The 21,701-nt window shown below is 40.7% G+C and overlaps 1 protein-coding gene and 1 non-coding gene across 2 annotated transcripts in view; both read left to right on the forward strand.

Moving 5' to 3' along the window:
- The window catches only part of YAE1D1 (Yae1 domain containing 1), a 7,788-nt gene extending 2,242 nt beyond the window's left edge, over positions 1 to 5,546 (forward strand). Inside the window, exons 2-4 of the mRNA XM_014547165.1 lie at positions 813 to 903; positions 1,389 to 1,510; positions 3,119 to 5,546. Coding sequence (XP_014402651.1) covers positions 813 to 903; positions 1,389 to 1,510; positions 3,119 to 3,548 — 643 coding nt within the window. The 3' untranslated portion in view covers positions 3,549 to 5,546. The remainder of the gene's footprint in view (positions 1 to 812; positions 904 to 1,388; positions 1,511 to 3,118) is intronic.
- A 7,807-nt stretch (positions 5,547 to 13,353) lies between these two features.
- On the forward strand, positions 13,354 to 15,090 carry LOC102254509. The gene has a single exon (XR_001363926.1). It is a non-coding gene; the product is annotated as an F-box only protein 31 (transcript).
- The last annotated feature ends 6,611 nt before the right edge of the window (positions 15,091 to 21,701 follow it).

The raw sequence follows: 21,701 nt of genomic DNA on the forward strand, positions 1-21,701 counted from the left end.
AAGAATCTGGGCCGGACCTGGGAGGCCGGAGTGGTCTGGCCCGGCCCAGGGCGGCCCGCATCCTGCCAGGGTCACCCAGGGGGTTCCTGACGCAGTGGTTCTCAACCTCCTGGCCCTTTAAATACAGTTCCTCATGTTGTGACCCAACCATAAAATTATTTTCGTTGCTACTTCATCACTGTCATGTTGCTACTGTTATGAATCGTCATGTAAATATCTGATTTGCAGGATGGTCTTAGGCGACCCCTGTGAAAGGGTCGTTCCACCGCCAAAGGGGTCGCGACCCATAGGTTGAGAACCGCTGCTGAAGGCGTGTGAACCACCGCGCGCCCGCGGCGTGGGCAGGCGCAGGGTCCGCCCGCAGGAAACCGAGCACACTTGGAAGAGATCGGGGTTTGCCGAGGGCCGCAGGGGCGCGGTGGGGGGATGTGGACACTGTGCTAACTATGGCTGTCAGAGGACTTGTGCAGGTCGCAGGGGTGCTTGAATGGGTGAGGAGCCTACGGTTCGGGGTGATGTTAACCCGTGTATGTACATGGGAACAGTGGGTGTAAGGATGCTGTCAGAGGGCTATACGGGGAGCCTAACTGGAATACTGGTGACCAGGTGAGAAAGCATTAACGTTGGGGGTTTTTATTTGTTAGGTGCGATTTGCCCGTCTCTGATTTGTTTCACTTTTCATGAGATTAAGCTTCATACCACACCCCCAGTTGCCAGGTGGAGCCCTGGAACCAAATGGTGAGGTCCACTTGCACTCACTACCATTGCCAGCCATTAAACTGCCCTGAGTCTGCTTCTGTTTAATGTTTCAGTCAAATAATGGCTGAGCCCAACGACCGTGTTGTCGATTTCAGAAACGCCGTCGGTGAGGCTGGGGCATCTTTTGAGCATCTTTTGCGCGGGGTGAGATGCAGGACCAAAAGCCCTGCCCGCCGTGAATTTGCAGTTTAATTGAATGTAGATATCAAGCAGAATTTCTAAAGCTGGATTTCTTATTTTCCTTTTGCTAAACCAGTTTCCTCTTTCCCTCCTTCAGCTAATTATCCAAGGCCTGTGATAACCCTTCTTACTGCCTTGCTTCCTCACCTACCATACCAAGCCAATCATTGGCAAAGGGGCCAGGCATGAAATTCTGTATGTATCCTTTCTGTGAAGCCCCTGCTAACACAGGATGTTAATGGGATAGACCAATAATATATTTATATGAGAAGTATAGTCTAGTCTACTTTGTGTAGCTACGCCATATGTTTTAGAACCATGATGTTAAATAACACAGGAAAAGCTTGTTTTCATTGATTTTCTAAATTGATTCTATGACTTTCTAGAAACACCTACAGTGGTTCACTTGATGTTCGTTACAGCTGCAATTCTTCATTACTTATTTTTAGGAAGGCTATAGAGATGGACTACAGGCTGGCAAAGCAGTTGCCCTTCAACAAGGCTTCAATCAAGGTTATAAAGAAGGTGCAGAAGTCATTATAAACTATGGACAACTCAGAGGAACACTGAGGTAATTGTTAAAACTTAAATCTGGAGTCATTTTAACCTCAGGACTACTGGGAGATTTTTATAAAAGTAGTATGTGAAAACCAAAGTGTTTAAACGAAAGGGCTTTTCCTGGTGTTAAATCCACAAGAGGGCTGCAAAGCATTAGAATAATATTGCCTTCAAAAAGTCAAGATTATCAGTTCATCTACTTTAATATGTGAGCCAGGTGTCCTTTATAGCAAAGAAAAGATAGAAGGTGTGTATTTTTTACTACCTGAACTATCACCAGTCTATATCTCGACGTCATTTAAAGGATCTTCAGGTTTTGAATAAAGCTTTTAGTCTTGCACATGTGGCAGAACACAGTATGACAGAAGTCTATACTAGAAGTACATGATGAAAATTATAGCTGGTAATAGAGAGAAAAATTATCCCATTTACTTTAATCCTGAACATCGAATACCTGCCAAGATCCCATAGCAGTAATGCCATATTTTAGAGCCAGTGGTCAGATGGCACATGGAGCTAAGAGCATGACAGAGTTGTCCTTTTTGATACTCTATATCTTTTAAATTGCCCTCAATAGAGAAAATGCTGCAAAGAATCATTGATTTTTAAAAGGGTAGAAAATAAGTTATTGAAACAACAAAAAATGTATTGTTTAAGGTTTTAGAAAATTCAATGGTAAGAATCAGAATATGTAGTCTACTACCATAGGAAAATGATCATCTTTATCTTTACATCAGGTTAAATCCTTTACAAGCTTAGAAAGCTTATTGCTAAGTCTTTTTCATCAATTGATTCCATTTTAAAACATCATTACTTTTCACAATCTTTTTATGTCATGATTATCTGAACAATCTGAACTATCCAAAGACAAAAGTACTATCTGTACTAGAAAAGTAAAGAAAAATATTTATTAGGAATAGGATGATTTTTACCTTCTTCAAGAAAATTGTTAGTTAGCTCAGCAAACAGTGTCTGCTTATAACAAAGTTGGGAAAGTGAAGTGGCCTAAAAACTTATTTTCCTAATCTTCAGTTTTGATGGCAAGCAACTGCTGTATATGATTAGAACAATGGTTTTCAACCTTGGCTGCACCTTGATATCAGCTGGGCAGCTTTAAAAAATAATACCCCTAGCCTAGAGATTCTGGTTTAATTGGTCTGGGATAGGACCTAGATCTTGATAGTTTCAAGAGCTCCCCACCTGATTCTAATGTACATCCAAGATTGAGAATCACTAGTTTAGAAGCTGTTTGATGTCTTTAAAGGAAAAAATAATTTTTCTGGTCTCTCTCTCTCTCATTGTATCCCTCTTCAACAGAAGCTACACAGTCATAAGGGGAAAATCTAAAATGAGGAAAAGTGGATGTAGATCTGTTAAGGAGGGGTTATGATATAGAAACAGTTTATATGGGTAAGCCCAATTGTTTAATTCCTGTTGAAAGATATATATTTTTTTAATCCTATTTTGCCATTATTACTTTCTTTATTTTGACTTGCATTATTGTTATTAATTCGCTTTGCATGGTGTTATCTAGAAAAGAAACAGGTAGCATAGAAAGTCCTAAAAGCCTATGATTGTTTAATTTTTTCCCTATTAAACTCTTGTTTATATTTTCATTCAGTGCTTTGCTCTCCTGGTGTCACCTTCATGATAACAGTTCGGCTTTGATCAGTAAAATAAATAACCTTCTGGATGCAGTTGGCCATTGTGAAGAGTATGTGCTCAAACATCTGAAATCAATCACCCCACAGCCGCATGTTGTAGATTTATTGGACTCCATTCAGGACATGGACCTTTGTCATGTATCTCCAGCTGAGAAAAAGATTTATGAAGCTGAAGATGAAAGACTCTGTGAAAATAATGCTGAGTTTAACAAAAGCTGTAGCAATAGTCTTAGTGGGGTAGATTGTTCATCTTTAGAATGTTGTAGAACACAGGAGCATACACATTCTGAAAACCCAAGCCTGCCTTGGATTTTAGAGCAGACAGCTAGTTTGGTAAAACAGCTGGGAGTATCAGTAGACATATTACAGCACCTCAAACAACTATGAAAATTATCTTCACTTTTCTGGTGAAAATAATGTTCAGAACATTCCTTGGAGCATTTTGTTTCTTAACAAGTTTACCAAAATTTGTACTGGTTTCTACATTGAACACTTCACTAGCCTTTGTGGAAGTTTGAAACATCTTCAGAATTAACACTATTAAATGTAATATAAGCCTTTTTTCTCTGTCACTGGTAATTTTTATGAAGTTTATGATATGCTCAGAAATTCCAGTTATCGTTGTCATTTCCAGATTTCTGATCAAAACCATTTTCAGACTCACTAGCAAAAGTGAATCAAACATTTTGTAAGGGCTTAACCCTGCTTTTTGCTCTATCACCATCAGTTAGTTAGGACCTCACTTCCAGCTAGTCAGACCAAGGTTACCAAATATAATGGCTAACATCGTAAATATATAAACACACATAGATTTGTAGATAATATATTGAAAATAAGAGGCCATAAGCATAAAAAACTGAAGATGTTTTTATACTGATGATTAAAAACATGCTATAAATACTAAAATTGATTTTAGTTTAGTGTTAATTAAAAGTAAAAACATACAATTCCTTGAAAAATACAGAAAATAACTTATTTTCTACTCTTTTTAAAATCAATGATTCTTTGCAGCATTTTCTCTATTGAGGGCAATTTAAAAGATATAGAGTATCAAAAAGGACAACTCTGTCATGCTCTTAGCTCCATGTGCCATTTGACCACTTGGCTCTGAAATATGCCATTACTGCTATGGAATCTTAGCAGGTATTCGATGTTGGTGCTGAGGCCACCAACATTTTTTGTGATTGATAGGAACTGGGCAACTAAATTCCCCTACCTGCATCCTTATTTCATTTATATCCTAACCCAGCTTACTTACTGCTTTGTGGTAAACCAAAATGAAAGCTTTGAACCAAATCCAAGTTATGGTCCTCACCCATCTTCAAACTAAAATTAAAGGTTTGTGTTCCAGTCTGAGACTGAAGATATATTAATATATATAGGAATAGAGTCTAACTTAATTCTAAGTCTTATTCTTAATTTCAGACCAGTGGATGAAGTAAATATCATATGCTATGTTAATAAACCACCAATCAGACTTCTTGCTCTGCAGAAATTCTCCAAGCTCCGTCATGCAGATACTTCACGATCATAGTTGGCTCGCTACTGCCTTTCCCCAGCAATCTGACTCCTCTTCCTCATTCCTGGCTGTTCTGCCCAGAATACTGGAAGAGGAGTCTTGTCACGGTCTCAGCTTGTTTTCTTCCCATTCATACTCCTCAGCTTCAAACTGCTTTTGGCTAAGGTCACTGATGGCCAAAGTCACACAACTGCCCCTGACTTGTTTTAGTTCTGTCACATGTCCCCATCACTGGACATGAACCATCTCTACTTTTATAATCCTTCCTTCTACAGCAGCACTTTTTCTTACTATTACTACTTATTTCTACTGCACCAGTTATACACTTGAATTTTTCTAGGCCCAAGCAACATTGTCATTCTGATCTCTCATCCTGCCTCCTGCTCCCCGAACACTCCACACTTTTTTATGGATGATGCTGTAATATTTTATGGACAATTCCCAACGTGCAATATTGCTCATTCCTGACCGTTCTGCCCAGAATACTTTCCCACATCCCTCCTTACCAGAAAAGTCCTATTTATCCTTCAGTTACAGCTCAGATTTCAGCTTTGTCAGTTAGTTGCTCTTCCCAGTGTTCCCTCTGCGTTTTGAGAATCTCAGACTTCATTTTTTTTTTCTTTAAGAAAGTGCCTTATTGATTGTTACATCACCAGTACTTAGCACCATACCCTGTACATAGATGCATAGGTGGTATTTGGTGAGATAAAAAATATTTAAATGCATCTACCAATGAAAATCAGAAATTTAGATTCCAAAATGCATCATGTTATATTTTTTATTTTAAAAAGCAAACCACTTTTTTTTTGCCTTTTTTTTAATGTTTCTTTTCATTTTGCATGTTAATAAAAGTCCATATCTACAAATTGTGTTGTCTTATACCAGGCTAAATTGTAACAAGTGATCATATTTACCAATTACTAAAAGAATTGCACTAATGAATAAATAACATTAAAATATAATATTTAAAGATACAAAATAACAAGTACAGTTTCACATAATAAAGGACAGAAGGAAACTGCAAAAAAAAAGAACCCTGGAAGAACACCCAAAAATATTAGTTTCTATCAGGATGCCTGGTGCATAGTATCTAATAACTGTAAGAAGGAGTTGGAAGAAATAGAGGAATGGAAAAGTAATAGCTAACAGATGGTGTTAACAATATGCAGGCACTATTCTGAAAACTTTACATATATTAATTTGTTTAATCCTCATAACCCTATCGGCATAACTATTACGTATCCCCATCCTAGAGATGAGGCAACCGGGACACTGAGAAGACTGGGTAACTTGTCCATTTCACAGCCACTAAATGGTCCAGTTGAGATTTAAAGCAAGGTAAATCTAGCTCCACAGTTTGCTCAGGATAGAGGCACACAAAGTAATAACATTAGCAGTCATTGTGTATAATAGAGGGACTAAGCTATATTTCCCCCTTGCTGTTAATTTCTACTTTTGTGCACTTTTCAATCTAACCCAGCAGCAAGTATTGTTTATAATGTGTATATTAATCAGCAGCTACAAAGAACAAATAAATTACCAGAAGTTTGTTTGCTATCCATCTAGAAAAAGAAATATCATTCCCTATTGGAGAGAATCTTTGTCATCTAGGAAGTGGTATAGAAAGGTGTCTTGAGCCTATACAGGAACTAAATTTTCCTTGGAGGCCTTAGACTTTCCATACTCTTGGTGGAGAGGATAATTTGTGTCACTCATTTTGTGATGCTTCTTAGCTCTCATAAACTTCTATTTAACTTTCAAAAACAGACGTTAGCTCACTACTTATAAATATATTCATTGCCAAAAAGAGCCAAAAGTCCTTAACATACACCAAACTCCATTTTCTTGTCCTATAAATTGTCTGATCTTTCCAGAAAGTAGGATAACAAAGTAAGATCAGAACTACCTACAATGGATTCAATTCTGCAAAAGTTAAATCCTGGTGCTTTCATGCATGCCTATGTAATACACCTTTCAGAGAGGCGCTGGACTTCGGGGTCATATTTCCAAGGAGCTGCTAAATTCATTCAAGGCCACTGGGTGGTGCTGGTGCATCCTGATTTGTAATGTGCTCTATGCTGCGTTTTCATGGTCACAAGGACAAAAAGCCAATGATTATCCCTAAAGCTGTGCCAGTCATTTGTCAGGTTGGGTGGGTGAGGATAGTTTTCTGAGGTATGTCCAAAAACGCAAGAAATTAGAGTACCCTCCATTTTTTAATTCTAGGCTGATAATTTTTCTAAATCAAAGTAACCAATCATAAGGAAACCCATTCACAAGGGAAAAAAGCACATTTTATTCTCTCCAAACCCCTGAGGCCTAAAAATAAACACCTAGAATCCAAAGCATACAGCCTTTAATCAGAAGTGATATAAAATTATAATTTCACAGGCTTGAAGAATCTTTGTCAGGCAGGACTGTACCTAAACTAAAAATCAATCTCTCCTCTTTCTCTCTCTCTCTCTCTCTCTCTCTCTCTCTCTCTCTCTATATCTGCAAACAATGACAGTTTTACTTCTTTCTTTCCCATTTGGATGCTTTTTTTCTGATTGCTGTGGCTAGGACTTCCAGTACTATCTATAATAATAAAAGCATAATATGCTAATTATACCGAACATCCTTCCAGACGACCTTCCAGACGAAGCCGCAGCGGCAGGGGCCAAGGCAGAGGCGGTGACCAAGCCCCCTTGCATGAATTTCGTGCATCGGGCCTCTAGTGTTGAATGAAAATGGTGAAATTGAACAAACTGTCTTGTTCCTGATCAAAAGGGAAACACTTGTAGTTTTTGCCTACAGAGCAGCGGTTCTCAACCTGTGGGTCATGACCCCTTTGGCAGTCGAACAACCCTTTCACAGGGGTTGCCTAAGACCATCCTGCATATCAGATATTTACATTATGATTCATAACAGTAGCAAAATTACAGTTATGAAGTAGCAACGAAAATAATTTTATGGTTGGGTCACAACATGAGGAACTGTCTTTAAAGGGCCAGAAGGTTGAGAACCACTGCTATAGAGTATGATGTTGGCTACTGGTTTGTCAAATTTGGCCTTTATTACATTGAGGTATGTTCCCTCTAGTCCCACTTTGCTGAGCGTTTTTTATCATAAACTAGAGGCCCGGTGCACAAAATTTATACACTCAGTGGTGGGGGGTCCCTCAGCCGGGCCTGCACCCTCTCACAGTCAAGGAGCCCTCAGGGAATGTCTGACTGATGGCTTAGCACTGGCTGCCATGGAGGCGGGGGAGGCGGGGGAGGCGGGAGAGGCTCCCGCCACCGCAGCTATGCTTGCCAGCCCTTAGCCTGGCTTCTGGCTGAGCAGCGCTCTCCCTGTGGGAGCACACTGACCACCAGGGGGCAGCTCCTGCATTGAGCATCTGCCCTGTGGTGGTCAGTGTGCATCATAGCAACCGGTCCTTCTGCCATTCGGTCGATTTGCATATGACACTTTTATTATATAGGATAAGTACTGGATTTTATCAAATGGTTTTTCTGCATCTATTGATTATGTGGTTTTTATCCTTCACTTTGTGTGTGGTATATCACATTTATTGATTTGTAGATATTGTACCAACCTTGCAATCCAGGAATAAATCCCTTAATTATGGTGTAAGATCTGTTTAATGTATTTCTAGATTTGATTTGCTAATATTTTGTTGAGAATTTTAGCATCTATATTCATCAGGGATATTGGTTTATAATTTTTGTTCTTTTCAGTGTCGTTATCTGGTCTTAGAATTAGGATAATGCTTGTTTCATAAGATGAACTTGGGAGTTTTTTCTCCTCTTAAATTTTTTGGAATAGTTTGAAAAGGACAGGTGTTATTTCTGCTGTTGAGTGATTGGTAAAATTCACCTGTGAAGTCAGTCCAGGACTTCTGTTTGTCAGAGTTTTTTAATTACCGCTTCAAATTCACTAGTGTCAACTCAGATTCTCTGATTCTTCCTGATTTAGTTTTGGAAGATTGTATGTTTCTAGGAATTTATCCATTCCTTCTAGATTGTTGAATTTGTTGGCATATAGTTGTTCATAACATTTTCTTACAATTATTTGTATCTGTGTTGTCAGTTGTTACTTCTCCTTTTTCATTTCTGATTTTATTTATGTGGGTCATATCTTTCTTTATTGATGGGTCTGGTTAAAGATTTGTCAACCTTGTTTATCTTTTCAAAGAACCAGCTCTTAGTTTCCTTGATCTTTTGTATTGTCTTTTTAAACTCTATTCCTTTTTATTCTTCCTGCTCTATCTTTATTATTTCCTTCCTTCTATTCACTTTGGATTTTGTCATTCTTTTTAAAGTTCCTTTAAGTGTACAGTTAGATTGTTTATTTTAGATTCTTCTTGTTTCTTGAAATAGGCCATTAATGCTATGAATTTCCCTCTTAAGACTGGTTTTGCTATGTCCCATAGAATTTGGGTTGTTGTGTTCTCATTTTTATTTGTTTCAAAGTATCTTTTTATTTCATCCTTGATCTGATTGTTAACCCATTCTTTGATTAGTAACATGTTAATTAGCCTCCATGTCTTTGTGTGTTTTTCAGTTTTTTGACTGGACTGATTTCTAGTTTCATACCATTATGATAAAAAAAAAAAGATGCTTGATATGATATCAATCTTCTTAAATTTAGAGAATTGTTTTGTGTCCTAACATGTGGTCTATCCTAGAAAACTATCTATGAGCAACTTGAAAAGAATATATACTTGCTGCTTTGGGGAGAAATACTCTGAAGATATTAGTTAGATACATCATATCCAGTATGCAATTTAAGGTCTCTGTTTTCTTGTTGATTTTCTGTCTGGAAGATCTATTCATTGATGTCAATGGGGTGTTAAAATCCTCTACTATGATTTTATTATTGTCAATCTCTTCCTTTTTGTCCATCAATATTTTCTTTACATATTTAGATGCTTTTATATTGGGTGCATAAATGTTTACTAGGGTTATATTCTGTTGTTGGATTGTTCCCTTTATTATTATGTAGTGCTTTTCTTTGTCTCTTATTATAGCCATTGTTTTAAAGTCTATTTTGTCAGATATAAGTATTACTATTCCAGCTTTTTAAAATTTCCATTTGCATGAAATATTGTTCTCCATTCCTTTACTTTTAGTCTGTGTATATCTTTCATTCTGAGGTGGGTTTGTTATAGACAGCATATATATGGGTCTTGTTTCTTATCCATTCAGTTACCCTATGTCTTTTGATTGGAGCATTAAGCTGTTTACATTTAAATTGATTATTGGTAGGTACAGATTTATTGCCAATTTATTCTTTAAACTTTGTTCTTCTGTCTCCTCCTCCTCCCCTTCTTCTTCTTCTTCTTCAAGTAGGCACTTTAGCATTTCTTGTAATATTGGTTTGTTGGAAACAAACTCCTTTAACTTGTTCTTGTCTGGGAAGCTCTTTATTTCTGCTTCAACTTTAAATAACAGCATTGCTGGGTAAAGTAGTCTTAGTTACAGGTCCTTGCTTTTCATCACTTTAATTATTTCATACCATTCCATTCTGGCCCGAAATGTTTCTGTTAAGAAATCAACTGACTGTCTTATGGGAGCTCACTTGCTTTTCTCTTACTGCTTTTAAGATTTTCTTTGTCTTTAATCTTTGGCATTTTAATTATGATGTGTCTTGGTGGGGACCTCTTTGGGTTCATTTTGTTTGGAACTCTCTGCACTTCTTGGACTTGTATGTCTATTTCCTTCACCAGATTAGGGAAGTTTTCGGTCATTACTTCTTCAAATAGGTTCTCAATCCCTTGCTCTCTCTCTTCTCCCACTGGTACTCCTATAATGCGAATGTTGTTATGCTTCATGTTGTCCAAAAAGTCCCTTTGACTATCCTCATTCTATTTAATCATTTTTTTCTTTTTGCTGCTCTGATTGGGTGTTTTTTCTACATTGTTTTCCAAATCACTGATTTGACCCTCTGCTTCATCAAACCTGTATTCTTCCCAGTGTATTTTTTATTTCAGATATTGTATTATTCATTTCTGATTGGTTTTTTTTTTATGGTTTCTATGTCCTTTCTCATGCTGTTGAGCATCCTTTTAACCATTATGTTGCACTCTTTATCTGATAAATTGCTTGCTTCCATTTCATTTAGCTCTTTTTCTGTATATTTCTCTTGTTATTTCATTTGGGTCCTGATTCTTTGTCTCCCTATTTTGGATCCTAGTCTTTGTGTGGTGGCCTTGTGTAGTAGGTGTCCTTGGGGGTCCAATAGTGTAGTCTCCTTGATCACCTGAGTTGGGTACTCCAGGAATGTCCCTTGGTGGGTCATATGGACCATCTTGTTGTTATTGAGTCTTGATTGCTATTGGCCTCTTCATGTGTGGATTGACCCTCAGGTTGGCTGACTCAGGCTCAACCCTGACCATCACATGAGAGCTTCTGTGCAGGTGCTGACCACCTGAAGCAGAATTTACCTCAGCTATGTTTGGTGCCTGCTGATATCATCCTTTAGATATCTTGCTTGTAAAGCTAATTAGATCCTGCTCTGATGTTATCTGATGCTGGCCCCTGGGTGTGTTGGTTCTGGGTCTCTTGGGAAGGAATCTGGTGCAGGAAAATGTAAGATGCTGTCCGTGACTGGCCCTGGGCAACCTGTTTGTGGCTACAAATGATCCAGAGTTTGTGGCTACTTCTTCAGGGTCTGAGTGTGTGAAGGACAGAAGGATGAAGCTACATACCAAGACTGGCTTTTACCAGCACCAGGCTCGGGGCAGGTCATTAAAAGTCTCAAGGCACTCAGAGATCTGCCTCTGCTGGCCTTCACCTACTGGCTGCTCTTAGGCTCCGTCACTGAAAGAGCCTCTGGCAGTACTCATAATGCTTGAGGTAGATTCATAGTGAGTCACCAGGTTGGGGCAAGTGGTTGTCCCGTAAGGGGGAGGTGCTGGTCAGGCTTCCAGGAAGATGGTGTTGTGGCTCCCAGGCTGATACTACACATAGGGGAGTGTTCCACCCAAGAAAGATGGTGTCTGAGGTATAGAAAAATGATTCAGCACAGGGATCGTGGTGCCTGTCCCTTCAGCTCTCTTGCCAGAAACATAAACCCCAGACTCTCCTCATGCAACTCTAATCTGCTCCACTCCTCCTTTGAAGGAGCCCAGGGTGAGTGGCTGTGAATGAAATTTTGTGTGTCAGCCTTTTAAGAGGGCACCTGGTCTCTAGTGGACCCTCATCTCTCCCTGATGAACAGAACCACTAATTTTCATAGCCAGATGTTATGTGGGCACCTTTTCCTGGCCCTGGTGCTCTGGACTGGGAGCCTGGCTTGGGGTCTAGACACCATGCTTCTCAGGGGGAACCCCTTTAACTGAAATATTGCTCCAGAACTTCAGCCACTGCCCATGAAAGCAGGGCAAGTCTCCTTGACCCACCAGACACACATGTACCCTTGGAGACCGTCCCTCAAAGTCCCATCAGTGCAGGATCCTGAAAGAAGAGTCTTTGCACCCATTACCCAGTTGCATACCAATAGTAATATGGGGCTATTCTTCAGGGGAGGGATTGAGAAGTTTTAGTCTTTAAATGATCGAGGTCAGTGTCTGTGGCAGATGGAATTTGCACCCCTCTATCAAATAAACTGCCCTGAATGTCTATTCCTGACAAAAGGCAAATCAAATTCCTCCCAGGGCACTGGGAGGACCTTCCAAAGGTCAGAGTGTTTCTCTGGTAGGAATCCAGAAAAGTGGAAAGAAGAAATCTAGCTGCTCTCAACATGAGAATGGAGGCCTGTCTGAATAAGCGGGGCCAGTCTCAGCCCATAGGAGAGTTATGTTCACAGTGGGCAGATCCTGTGAACTTTTTTTTGAGGGCATCCATTCACCCAAGGAGCTAGCAGGGTTAGTCACTTGAAAGTGAGGAACTCGAGTCCATCCTTGCTCACATGTAGGAGCCCATTCCTACCAGGGGCCTGGGAGATTTGGCAGAGGCTGGGTTGAGGCTGAGCATAGAATGGATTTCCCTTATGGAGTTCAGGGTCAGGTCAACCTACAGTCAGTGACTCTGCTCTAAACTATAGTGAAGTACCACTCAACACTCGCTAGGATGGCTATCATGTATTTTTTTTTTTTAAGCATTCATGAGAATGTTTAAAAGTTGGACCCCTCGTGTAGTGCTGGTGGAAATGTAAAATAGCGGGGCCACGTTGGAGAGCGTTTTTGGCAGTTCCTCAACATGCTAAGCATAGAGTTACCAGATGACCCAGAAGTTCCACTTCTAGGTACATACCCAAAAGAAATGGAAACATGTTCACACAGAAAAACTTGTACACAGTGTTCCTGGCGGTGTTGTTCATGAGGACGGAAACAGCGCAAATACTCATCAACTGATGAATGGGTAAACAAAATGTGGTATACCCATACACTAGAATATAGCATACATAAAACTTTAAAATGTTATGCTAAGTGAAAGAAGCCAGCCACAAAAGACCAGATATTATGACTGCATTTATGTGAAATGTCCCGTTTCCCCGCCCCCCGCCCCCCCAGGCATATCCCTGGAGGCATATCCCTACAGAAAGCAGATTAGTGACTGCCTGGGGCTAGGGCGGGAGGACAGGGAGAGGGCACTGGGAAAGCGTATGGGATTGTCAAGGGGGGGAGGGGGGGAGGAGACATATGTAATACTCTTTGTAATACTTTAAGCAATAAAACAATTAAAAAAAATAAAGTCCTACAATTGGCTCCTCTCTGAGGGGGCGTGGCTGGACTCAGCTTAAAGCCCGGCTGAGGAGCAGGAGCCCACACTGTGGTGGCTGTTACACGTGGAGGCATGGAGGAGTGCGCTTGCATCTGCAGCTTGGGCTCTTCGCGGGGACGTCGATGTCGTCAGCAGCGCCAAGGCCCAGCTGAGACGGCAGCGGCTGAGGGCAAGCCGGCTCGGCACCAGCAGAAAAGCACCTCGAGGCGGAGGCGGAGGCGGAGGCGGAGGCGGCAGCGCGGTGCTGTGCAGGGAGTGGAGGAATCGGGAGCCCCATGCCGCCCCACGCACTGCTCGCTGCAGGACCTGCCGGTGGAGATGCTGGTGGAGATCTTCGCCTGGCTCCCCGGCACCGATCTGCTCAGCCTGGCCCAGGCCTGCACCAGATTCCACCACATCCTGCACATCGACAGCATCTGGAGACGGCGCTGCAGGGAGGAGTTTGGCGTTGGTGAAAACTTGCAGAACCTGGAGACAATCGGTATGTCTTATCGAGAAGTCTATGCGAAGCTGTTCCACCCGTACAGACACATTTTGGGATTGTGGCAGCTAGGTCATGACTATAGAAGACTGCTGAATGTCGTGGTGGACGGCTTAGGCATTACTGGTTGGATGTACGGGCCTTCCCTTCACCCCCATCTGGATGACCCGCTGCAATTCGAGCCCGCGTTCAGAATTCGCCTGACGGAGAGGAAATCAGCCGCGGTGGAGTGCATGGAGGGCCACATCAGCAGGCCCCACCACCGCCACATGCAGATTCGGAAGGACAGGTTCACCACCCAGTGCGACAAGACAGACCACCTAACAGATTCACCAACGCGGCTTAGGGGAGGACGGGGGCTGGTGCTGTCGCAGGAGGACACACAGGGGTTTGACTTCCTGGTCTACCACCGCCTCTACCTCCCGCCGAGCCACCCGGACGACCTCATCAGGCCAGGCCTCTTCCAAGGCAAATACGATCCCTTCGGCCTATCGATTGTCATGCTCAGCTTCCATGGGAAGTATGCCAGGGTCACCAAGATCACGGGATACTCCAACGAGATATTAGACATCCACCTCAAGCGCCGCATCCAGCTGCGAGATGGCGAGATCTTCCGCAACTTCAATGAGCTCTCCCGCGTGGTCCAGGAGATTGACGAGCAGGTGATCCGGGAGCAGCAGCAGCAGCAAAAAAACGGGACTGAGGAAAGCGAGGGCCATGGCTGGCAGAGCCCTGCCCAGCCCAGCGTTGGGGAGTCCGGGGCTGCAGCTTCGGAGGAGCAGCCTGTCCCGTTTGTTCTGCCTGTGGGCGTGCGCTCAATGGACCAGAACTACCCCCGAAGCTGCAGGATGTGTCTCTGTGCTGGCGTGGACACTGTTATTGTTACCCGCCATGGCTTCCCCTACTGCATGCACTACCCTGGAGTCTTCATCCTGTTTGATGAGGACCACTTCGGGTTCATCTGTCTGGAGCTGAAATACTTCATCCTGTACGGCAGAGTCCAGAACACCTTCCAGAATGTGGAGGCACCATCCCCACAGGCTTTCCTGGAGATGCTCTACTAGAACATTTAGTCCGGACCCCCTGGGAGAAGCAGCTTGCATGCACTTTGAAGATTTGACCTTCTGACCAGGTTACCCACCTTTGTTTGATTTTTTAATCCTCACCCGAGGATATTTCCCCATTGATGTTTAGAGAGAGCGGGGGAGAGAGGGAAAGACAGAAATAATCCATGTGAGAGAAACACATCAGTTGGTTGCCTCCTGCCCAAGCCCGGACCAGGGCCAGGCTGGGTAGGAGCCAGCAATTGAGGTAGAAATAAACCTTAGACCAGTGGGGCTCAACCTTCCTAATGCTGTGACCCTTTCATACAGTTCCTCATGTTGTGGTGACCCTCAATTTCATTGTTACCAATTGAACATAATTAAAGCATAGTGATGAATCACAAAAACAATATGTCATTATGTATGTGTTTTCCGATGGTCTTAGGCCTTTCCATCCACAGGTCCAGGCTCTATCCACTGAGCCAAGCCAGCTAGGGCTGAGCATGTCTTTCTTTTTTTTTTTTAATTATTTTATTGCTTAAAGTATTACTAAGAGTATTACATATGTCTCCTTTTTTTTTAGCTGCCCTTGACAATCTCCTGGCCTCCTCTAACCCCCAGTGTCTTATGTCCGTTGGTTATGCTCGTATGCATGCATACAAGTCCTTTGGTTGATCTCTTACCCACCCCCCTCCTGCCCTCCAACCCTCCCCAGCCTTCCCGCTGTAGTTTGACAGTCTGTTCGAGGCTGCTCTGCCTCTTGAGCATGTCTTTTTAAAAAGAAAGAAAGAAAAAGGAAAGATCCTAAAATTAGATAGTGGTAATTGTTAGATTGTACAACTCTGAATATAATAAAAATCACTGAATTGTACATTTTATTTTATTTTATTTTTTAAATTAAGTCTTTATTGTTCAGATTAAAAACAAAAAAAAAAGAGCAGGGCGAGCCCTTTTTATGACTCTGTTCTTCCTACCAGTCTTGATGTAGCTTCTTCTGTAAATCCTTGGCTATAAGACCTCTCTTCAGCTAGTCTTCAGTTGGTTACTCAGGATGATTATTCTATAATTTGGTTGTAATTCCAGTTTGGTCTTGGGAGGAGGTGAGTGTAGCTTTTACCTATTTCACTGCCATCTTGATCTCTTGTAAGGCAATATTTTAATCAATTCATTATTTTTTAAAAAAATATCTTTATTATTGAGAGTACAATTCATTTTTTTAAATCTCCCAAATTCTCATACTGTTTATAATACACATACAAATTGATTTTTTCTTTTATTGAAGTTGATATATTTCTCATGCATTTAATAAAAATAAAACTATTAAAAAATATATTCAACATTCTCTTAAGTAATACATTTTTTAAAAGTAAATTGGGGCCCTAACTGGTTTGGCTCAGTGGATGGAGCGTTGGCCTGCGGACTGAAGGGTCCCAGGTTTGATTCCGGTCAAGGGCATGTACCTTGGTTGCAGGCACATCCCCAGTGGGGAGTGTGCAGGAGGCAGCTGATCGATGTTTCTCTCTCATCAATGTTTCTAACTCTCTATCCCTCCCCCTTCCTCTCTGTAAAACACCAATAAAATATTTTTTAAAAAGTAAATTGGGTCTTTCAGTCTCAGTTTTATGATCTGAACAATGTTTTTTAAAATGTGAGGCTAAAATTTCTATATTTAAATTTTTATTTCTCTTAATTACTGAAAATAAAAGGATAATCCATTTTTATAATTAATTCTGTTATGAGCCTTTTTGTTTTCCATAATTAAAGGTAACTTACTAAAGTCCCTGACATCTCTGTAACAAAATACTCTCCTGTTTGCCAGGAGGCCCTATGATGCCTATCAAGGGTAATTTCAGGAATTTGGGTGACAGCATCTACATCAGTAACAAAGCTACTGCAGTCAGTCAGCATTTAGGGAACTGCAGCTGTATTTCAGGAAGCTCGGCTTGGAGGCAGTAGGCAGATGAAAAGTCACATATCACCACAAGACATAAGACGATGACTCACCGAAATCCCCTTTCCAAACCTTGGGATTGAGAGAGATAACACCTGACATTTGTCACTAGTAAAATATCTATGTGATTACACAAACAGGAGGTTCCAAATACAAAGGAATATAATTTCAGTACAGCTCACCCCCATCAATGTGAAAATCTGTGTCTATAAATGAATTATTAATGAATATATACTATGTAAGCGTTTAGTATTTCAAGTATTTACAAAGACACTGTACTAAATACTGTAAACCATAATAACATAGTTAACATCATAGTCAATCAAACATAACTTACATGTTAATCATTTTAATTACTGGAGATATTTTTTTTATTAAAAAATATATTTTATTGATTTTTTACAGAGAGGAAGGGAGAGAGATAGAGAGTTAGAAATATCAATGAGAGAGAAACATCGATCAGCTGCCTCCTGCACACCCCCTACTGGGGATGTGCCCGCAACCAAGGCACATGCCCTTGACTGGAATCGAACCCGGGTCCCTTTGGTCCGCAGGCCGATGCTCTATCCACTGAGCCAAACCGGTCAGGGCATGGAGATATTTTTAAAGAAATTATCATTTATATGCATCTCACAGAGTTGTCATGAAATTAAATGATAAAATAATAGTACTTATTGAGCACTTAAAATGTGTCAAATACTAGCTAAGGGATTTACATAGACTGGTATTTTATTCTCATTAAGTGATAATATTATTCCTATTTTACAGATAAATAGCCAGTAAGATTCAACCCATATCTGCCAGGCTCCAAAGCCTGTCCTTTTAATTACTATGATCTTTAGAAATATCCTCTCAGGCCTTTACAGTGGAGTGCCCACTTTTTTACAGAGCTTAATATAACACTTGCATTGGCTGCCTTTCTTTCCTTTCTTCTCTCCCTACCTCTCTACTGTTAAACAAAAAAATTTAACTTGCTGGACAGAAAGTCTTTTTAAAAGTAAGGGTTAGGTCATTGCTAGAAAAAAATAAAAATAAAAAAGAACACTGGTCCTGGGTCATGGAGTCTAAACCACCAGCAGTTTGGCTGGGTAGAAAATACATGTCCAGCCCTGACCGGTTTGGCTCAGTGGATAGAGTGTCGGCCTGTGGACTCAAGGGTCCCAGGTTAAATTCCGGTCAAGGGCATGTACCTTGGTTGTGAGCACATCCCCAGTAGGGGGTGTGCAGGAGGCAGCTGATCGATGTTTCTCTCTCACGGATGTTTCTGACTCTATCCTTATCCCTTCTTCTCTGCGGAAAATCAATAAAATATATTTTTAAAAAAGAAAGAAAAGAAAATACATGTCCAACATCCAAGAGTTCTGCAAGCACTTTTATGCACCAAGTCATTCTGAAGGAATTTACATTAGCTATTGGGGGTGGGAGAAGGTGAAGCAGGGCTAGTTCTGTAGCAGAGTCTGCAGCACAATGAGTTAAGCTTCTGTGTGAAGAAGATGCGGAGCTCCTGGGGTTTCCAGGGGCCTGGCTATTCTCTCTTTTGGGTAATCACAGACATCACCTGAAAATTAATCCTAAATTCTAACAGATACATATGTATGTTTGTTTTTTAGGGTATTTTTCTTTTCTGTAAAACATTAAAAATTTTTAAATTACAATATTATATTTGTTTTATGTGTACAACATAGTGATTATACATTTACATAACTTATGATCACCCCAGTTAAGTCTAGCACCTACCTGGCACCATACATATTATCCTATATAATAAAAGGCTAATATGCAAATTGTCCCCTTGGGAGTTCCACTGACTGGGAGTTTGACCACTTGCTACGATGTGCGCTGACCACCAGGGGGTGGCACAGAACGAAGGAAGGCCCCAGCCAGCAGCTGGCAGCCAGGGAAAGCAAGGCCTCAATCGGCCCTGATCACCGGCCAGGCCTAGGGACCCTACCCATGTGCTAATTTTGTGCACCAGGCCTCTAGTTTATTATATTTCCTATGCCCCATGACTATTTTGTAACTGCCAATTTGTACTTTTTAATCATTAAAGGGCATTTTTCTATGGAGATGTAAAACTCTAGATACTTTTGCTAGGTATGTATTAGATTAAAACTCTGGTGTTTGAGTTTTTTCCCTTTCAGCACTTTATGCCATTCAATTGCCTTCTGGCTTCTGGTAAAAGTCTATTGTCATTATGTGTCACCGTTGCCCTGTTTATAATGTGCTGGTTTTCTCTGGCTGCTCTAAAGAATTTCCCTTTAATTTTAGATTTCAGTAGTTTGATTATGACATGCCTAGGTGTGGTTTGCCAAGTATCTTGGATGTTTACTGAATTTGAAAACACTTTGGCCGTTGATTCTTCAAATTTTGGAGTCTCTCTCTCTCTCTCTCTCTCTCTCTCACACACACACACACACTCACTCACTCTCTCTCTCTCTCTCTCTCTCTCCCTCCCCCCAACCCCCCATGGGACTTCAATTACACATACTGTTAGACTTCTTGATATTGTTCAACAAGTCACTGGGGCTTTGCTCATTTTTTCCCCAGGTTTTCTTCTGTTTTGTTTGTTTATTTGTTTTGTTTTGTTTTTCAGATTGAATAATTTCTATCAATCTATCTTAAAAGGTACTAATTCTTTCTTCTATTATTTTCAATCTGTAGTTAGGCCTATCTAGTCAATCTCCCATATCAGATATCTTAACATCTAGTTCTAGAATTTCAATTTTTCTTTTTTTAGTTTCCATTTGTTTGCCTAAATTTTCTATATGTTAATTCATTAAAATTATATTTTTTTTTACGTTTTTGAGTATAGTTATAGTATCTGCCTTAAAATCCTTGCCTGCTAATTACAAGGCATCCTCAGGTTAGTCTCTATTAATTATCTTTTCCTTTGAATATTGGTCACATTTTTTTGTTTCTTCACTTGTCTTGTAATTTGGGATTGTGTAATGGACATGGTGAATGATACATTGTAGAGACTCTGAACTCTCTTATTTTCTTCTCAAGAATATTGACTTTGTTTTAGTAGACAGTTAACTTAGCAGAACTCAAACTCCAAACTCTGTTTCCTTTATGTTGGGCAGCAGCTGAATATTGTGTTCTGTTCTTTTAGCCTTTAGGCCACTTAGATTCTGCCCTGAGCACACATAGTGCAGGGGTCAGCCAGATGTCAGGCCGAGTTTATACTCATAAACTGGGAGCCCCTTCTATTGCTCTCTCTTTTCTGGAATATTCTTCTTCACATTTCAGCTGTGGTTGTTCTAAGCATTGACTCTGAATACTTAACCTGTAAAATTCAAAATTTCATTGGAGGAGAAACTGTTCCATGATGTGACCACTGTCTGTCTAGCAAGTTGGACCTGGGCCAGAACAGAGGTTGCTTCCTGCAAACCCCACTTAGAAACTGTCTGATCTTAACTGATGCCCATTCTGACATTAATCAGCACTCCTCCTTTGCTTCCTGCTAAGTGCTGATTCCTACAACAGATTGTTGTCCTGACCTGGTCAAACAGGTAAAGTAATTTCTGTACCTGATGGTATACACATACCCTTTACCCTATACAATTATCTGGCACAGGGATCCATTTTATCTTGCAGTCACCTAAGATATGCCTTGTATGTAAAACTCCCTTAATAAACAGACTCATAGATACAGAGAACAGACTGACTGATGCTTGCCAGAGTTGAGGAGGTTTGGGGGACTGGATGAAAAAGGTGATGGTATTGGGAAGTACAGATTGGTTGTTAGAAAATAGAGATGGGGATGTAAAGTACAGTACAGGAAATATAGTCATTAATAACGTAATATTAATAACTAGAGGCCCAGTGCACAAAATTCGTGCACTTGGGGGGGGGGTCCCTCAGCCTGGCCTGTGCCCTATCGCAGTCCGGGAGCCCTCAGGGGATGTCTGACGGGCCTAAGCCGGCAGTCGGACATCTTTAGTGCTGCGGTGGAGGTGGGAGAGGCTCCCTCCACTGCTGCTGCGCTCGCCAGCTGTGAGCCTGGCTCAGGGCTTCTGGCTGAGCGGTGCTCCCCCTGTGGGAGCGCACTGACCACCAGGGGGCAGCTCCTGTGTTGAGCGTCTGCCCCCTGGTGATCAGTGCACGTCATAGCGACTGGTGGTTCTGCTGTTCGGGCAATTTGCATATTAACCTTTTATTATATAGGATAACCTTTGGGTACTGAAAATATCAGGGGAACACTTTGTAACGAATATGATTGTCTAACCACTGTGTTCTACACCTGAAACTAATACAAAGTAATATTGAATTTGAACTGTAAAAAAAGATTAAAATATAATCTGAAAGTCCAAGAGCACCTTGATAGCAAATTATATAAGCAAAACAAGGCAGGTATACAAAGACAAACAAGTGTTTAAAATATGAAATGCAACCATAGTTCTCTGTTTGGTTTTATAATGAATAATATTTACATCATCATAATGATATAAATATTCATTATTGGTTTCTCAAGAATAATGATGTTACCAAATTGGAAGGAAGGGAAAAGTTGAGGGGGTTGTTTATAACAGAGCCAAATCATTATCTATCAAACTGCAAGTCAACAGATAATGTTTACAGCTGATAAATAAGAAATGATGGTGTGAGCTCATTATTGAGAAACATGACAATAAATACTGGAAAAAAACAGGTGTAAAAGCTAAAAAGGGATTTCAATATTGTTTTATTTTTTATTTACAGTATGTGTATCAGTTTGGTAATGATTTATTGTGGTGAGCTGAATACTGCCCACACCCAAAGATGTTCATGTCCTAAAATTTTGGAACCTGTGAATATGTTATTTTATATGGCAAAAGAAACTTGGTAGATGTGATTAA

This window comes from Myotis brandtii, unplaced genomic scaffold (assembly GCF_000412655.1).
Source record: "Myotis brandtii unplaced genomic scaffold, ASM41265v1 scaffold465, whole genome shotgun sequence".
In the NCBI taxonomy this organism is placed as follows: Eukaryota; Metazoa; Chordata; class Mammalia; order Chiroptera; family Vespertilionidae; genus Myotis; species Myotis brandtii.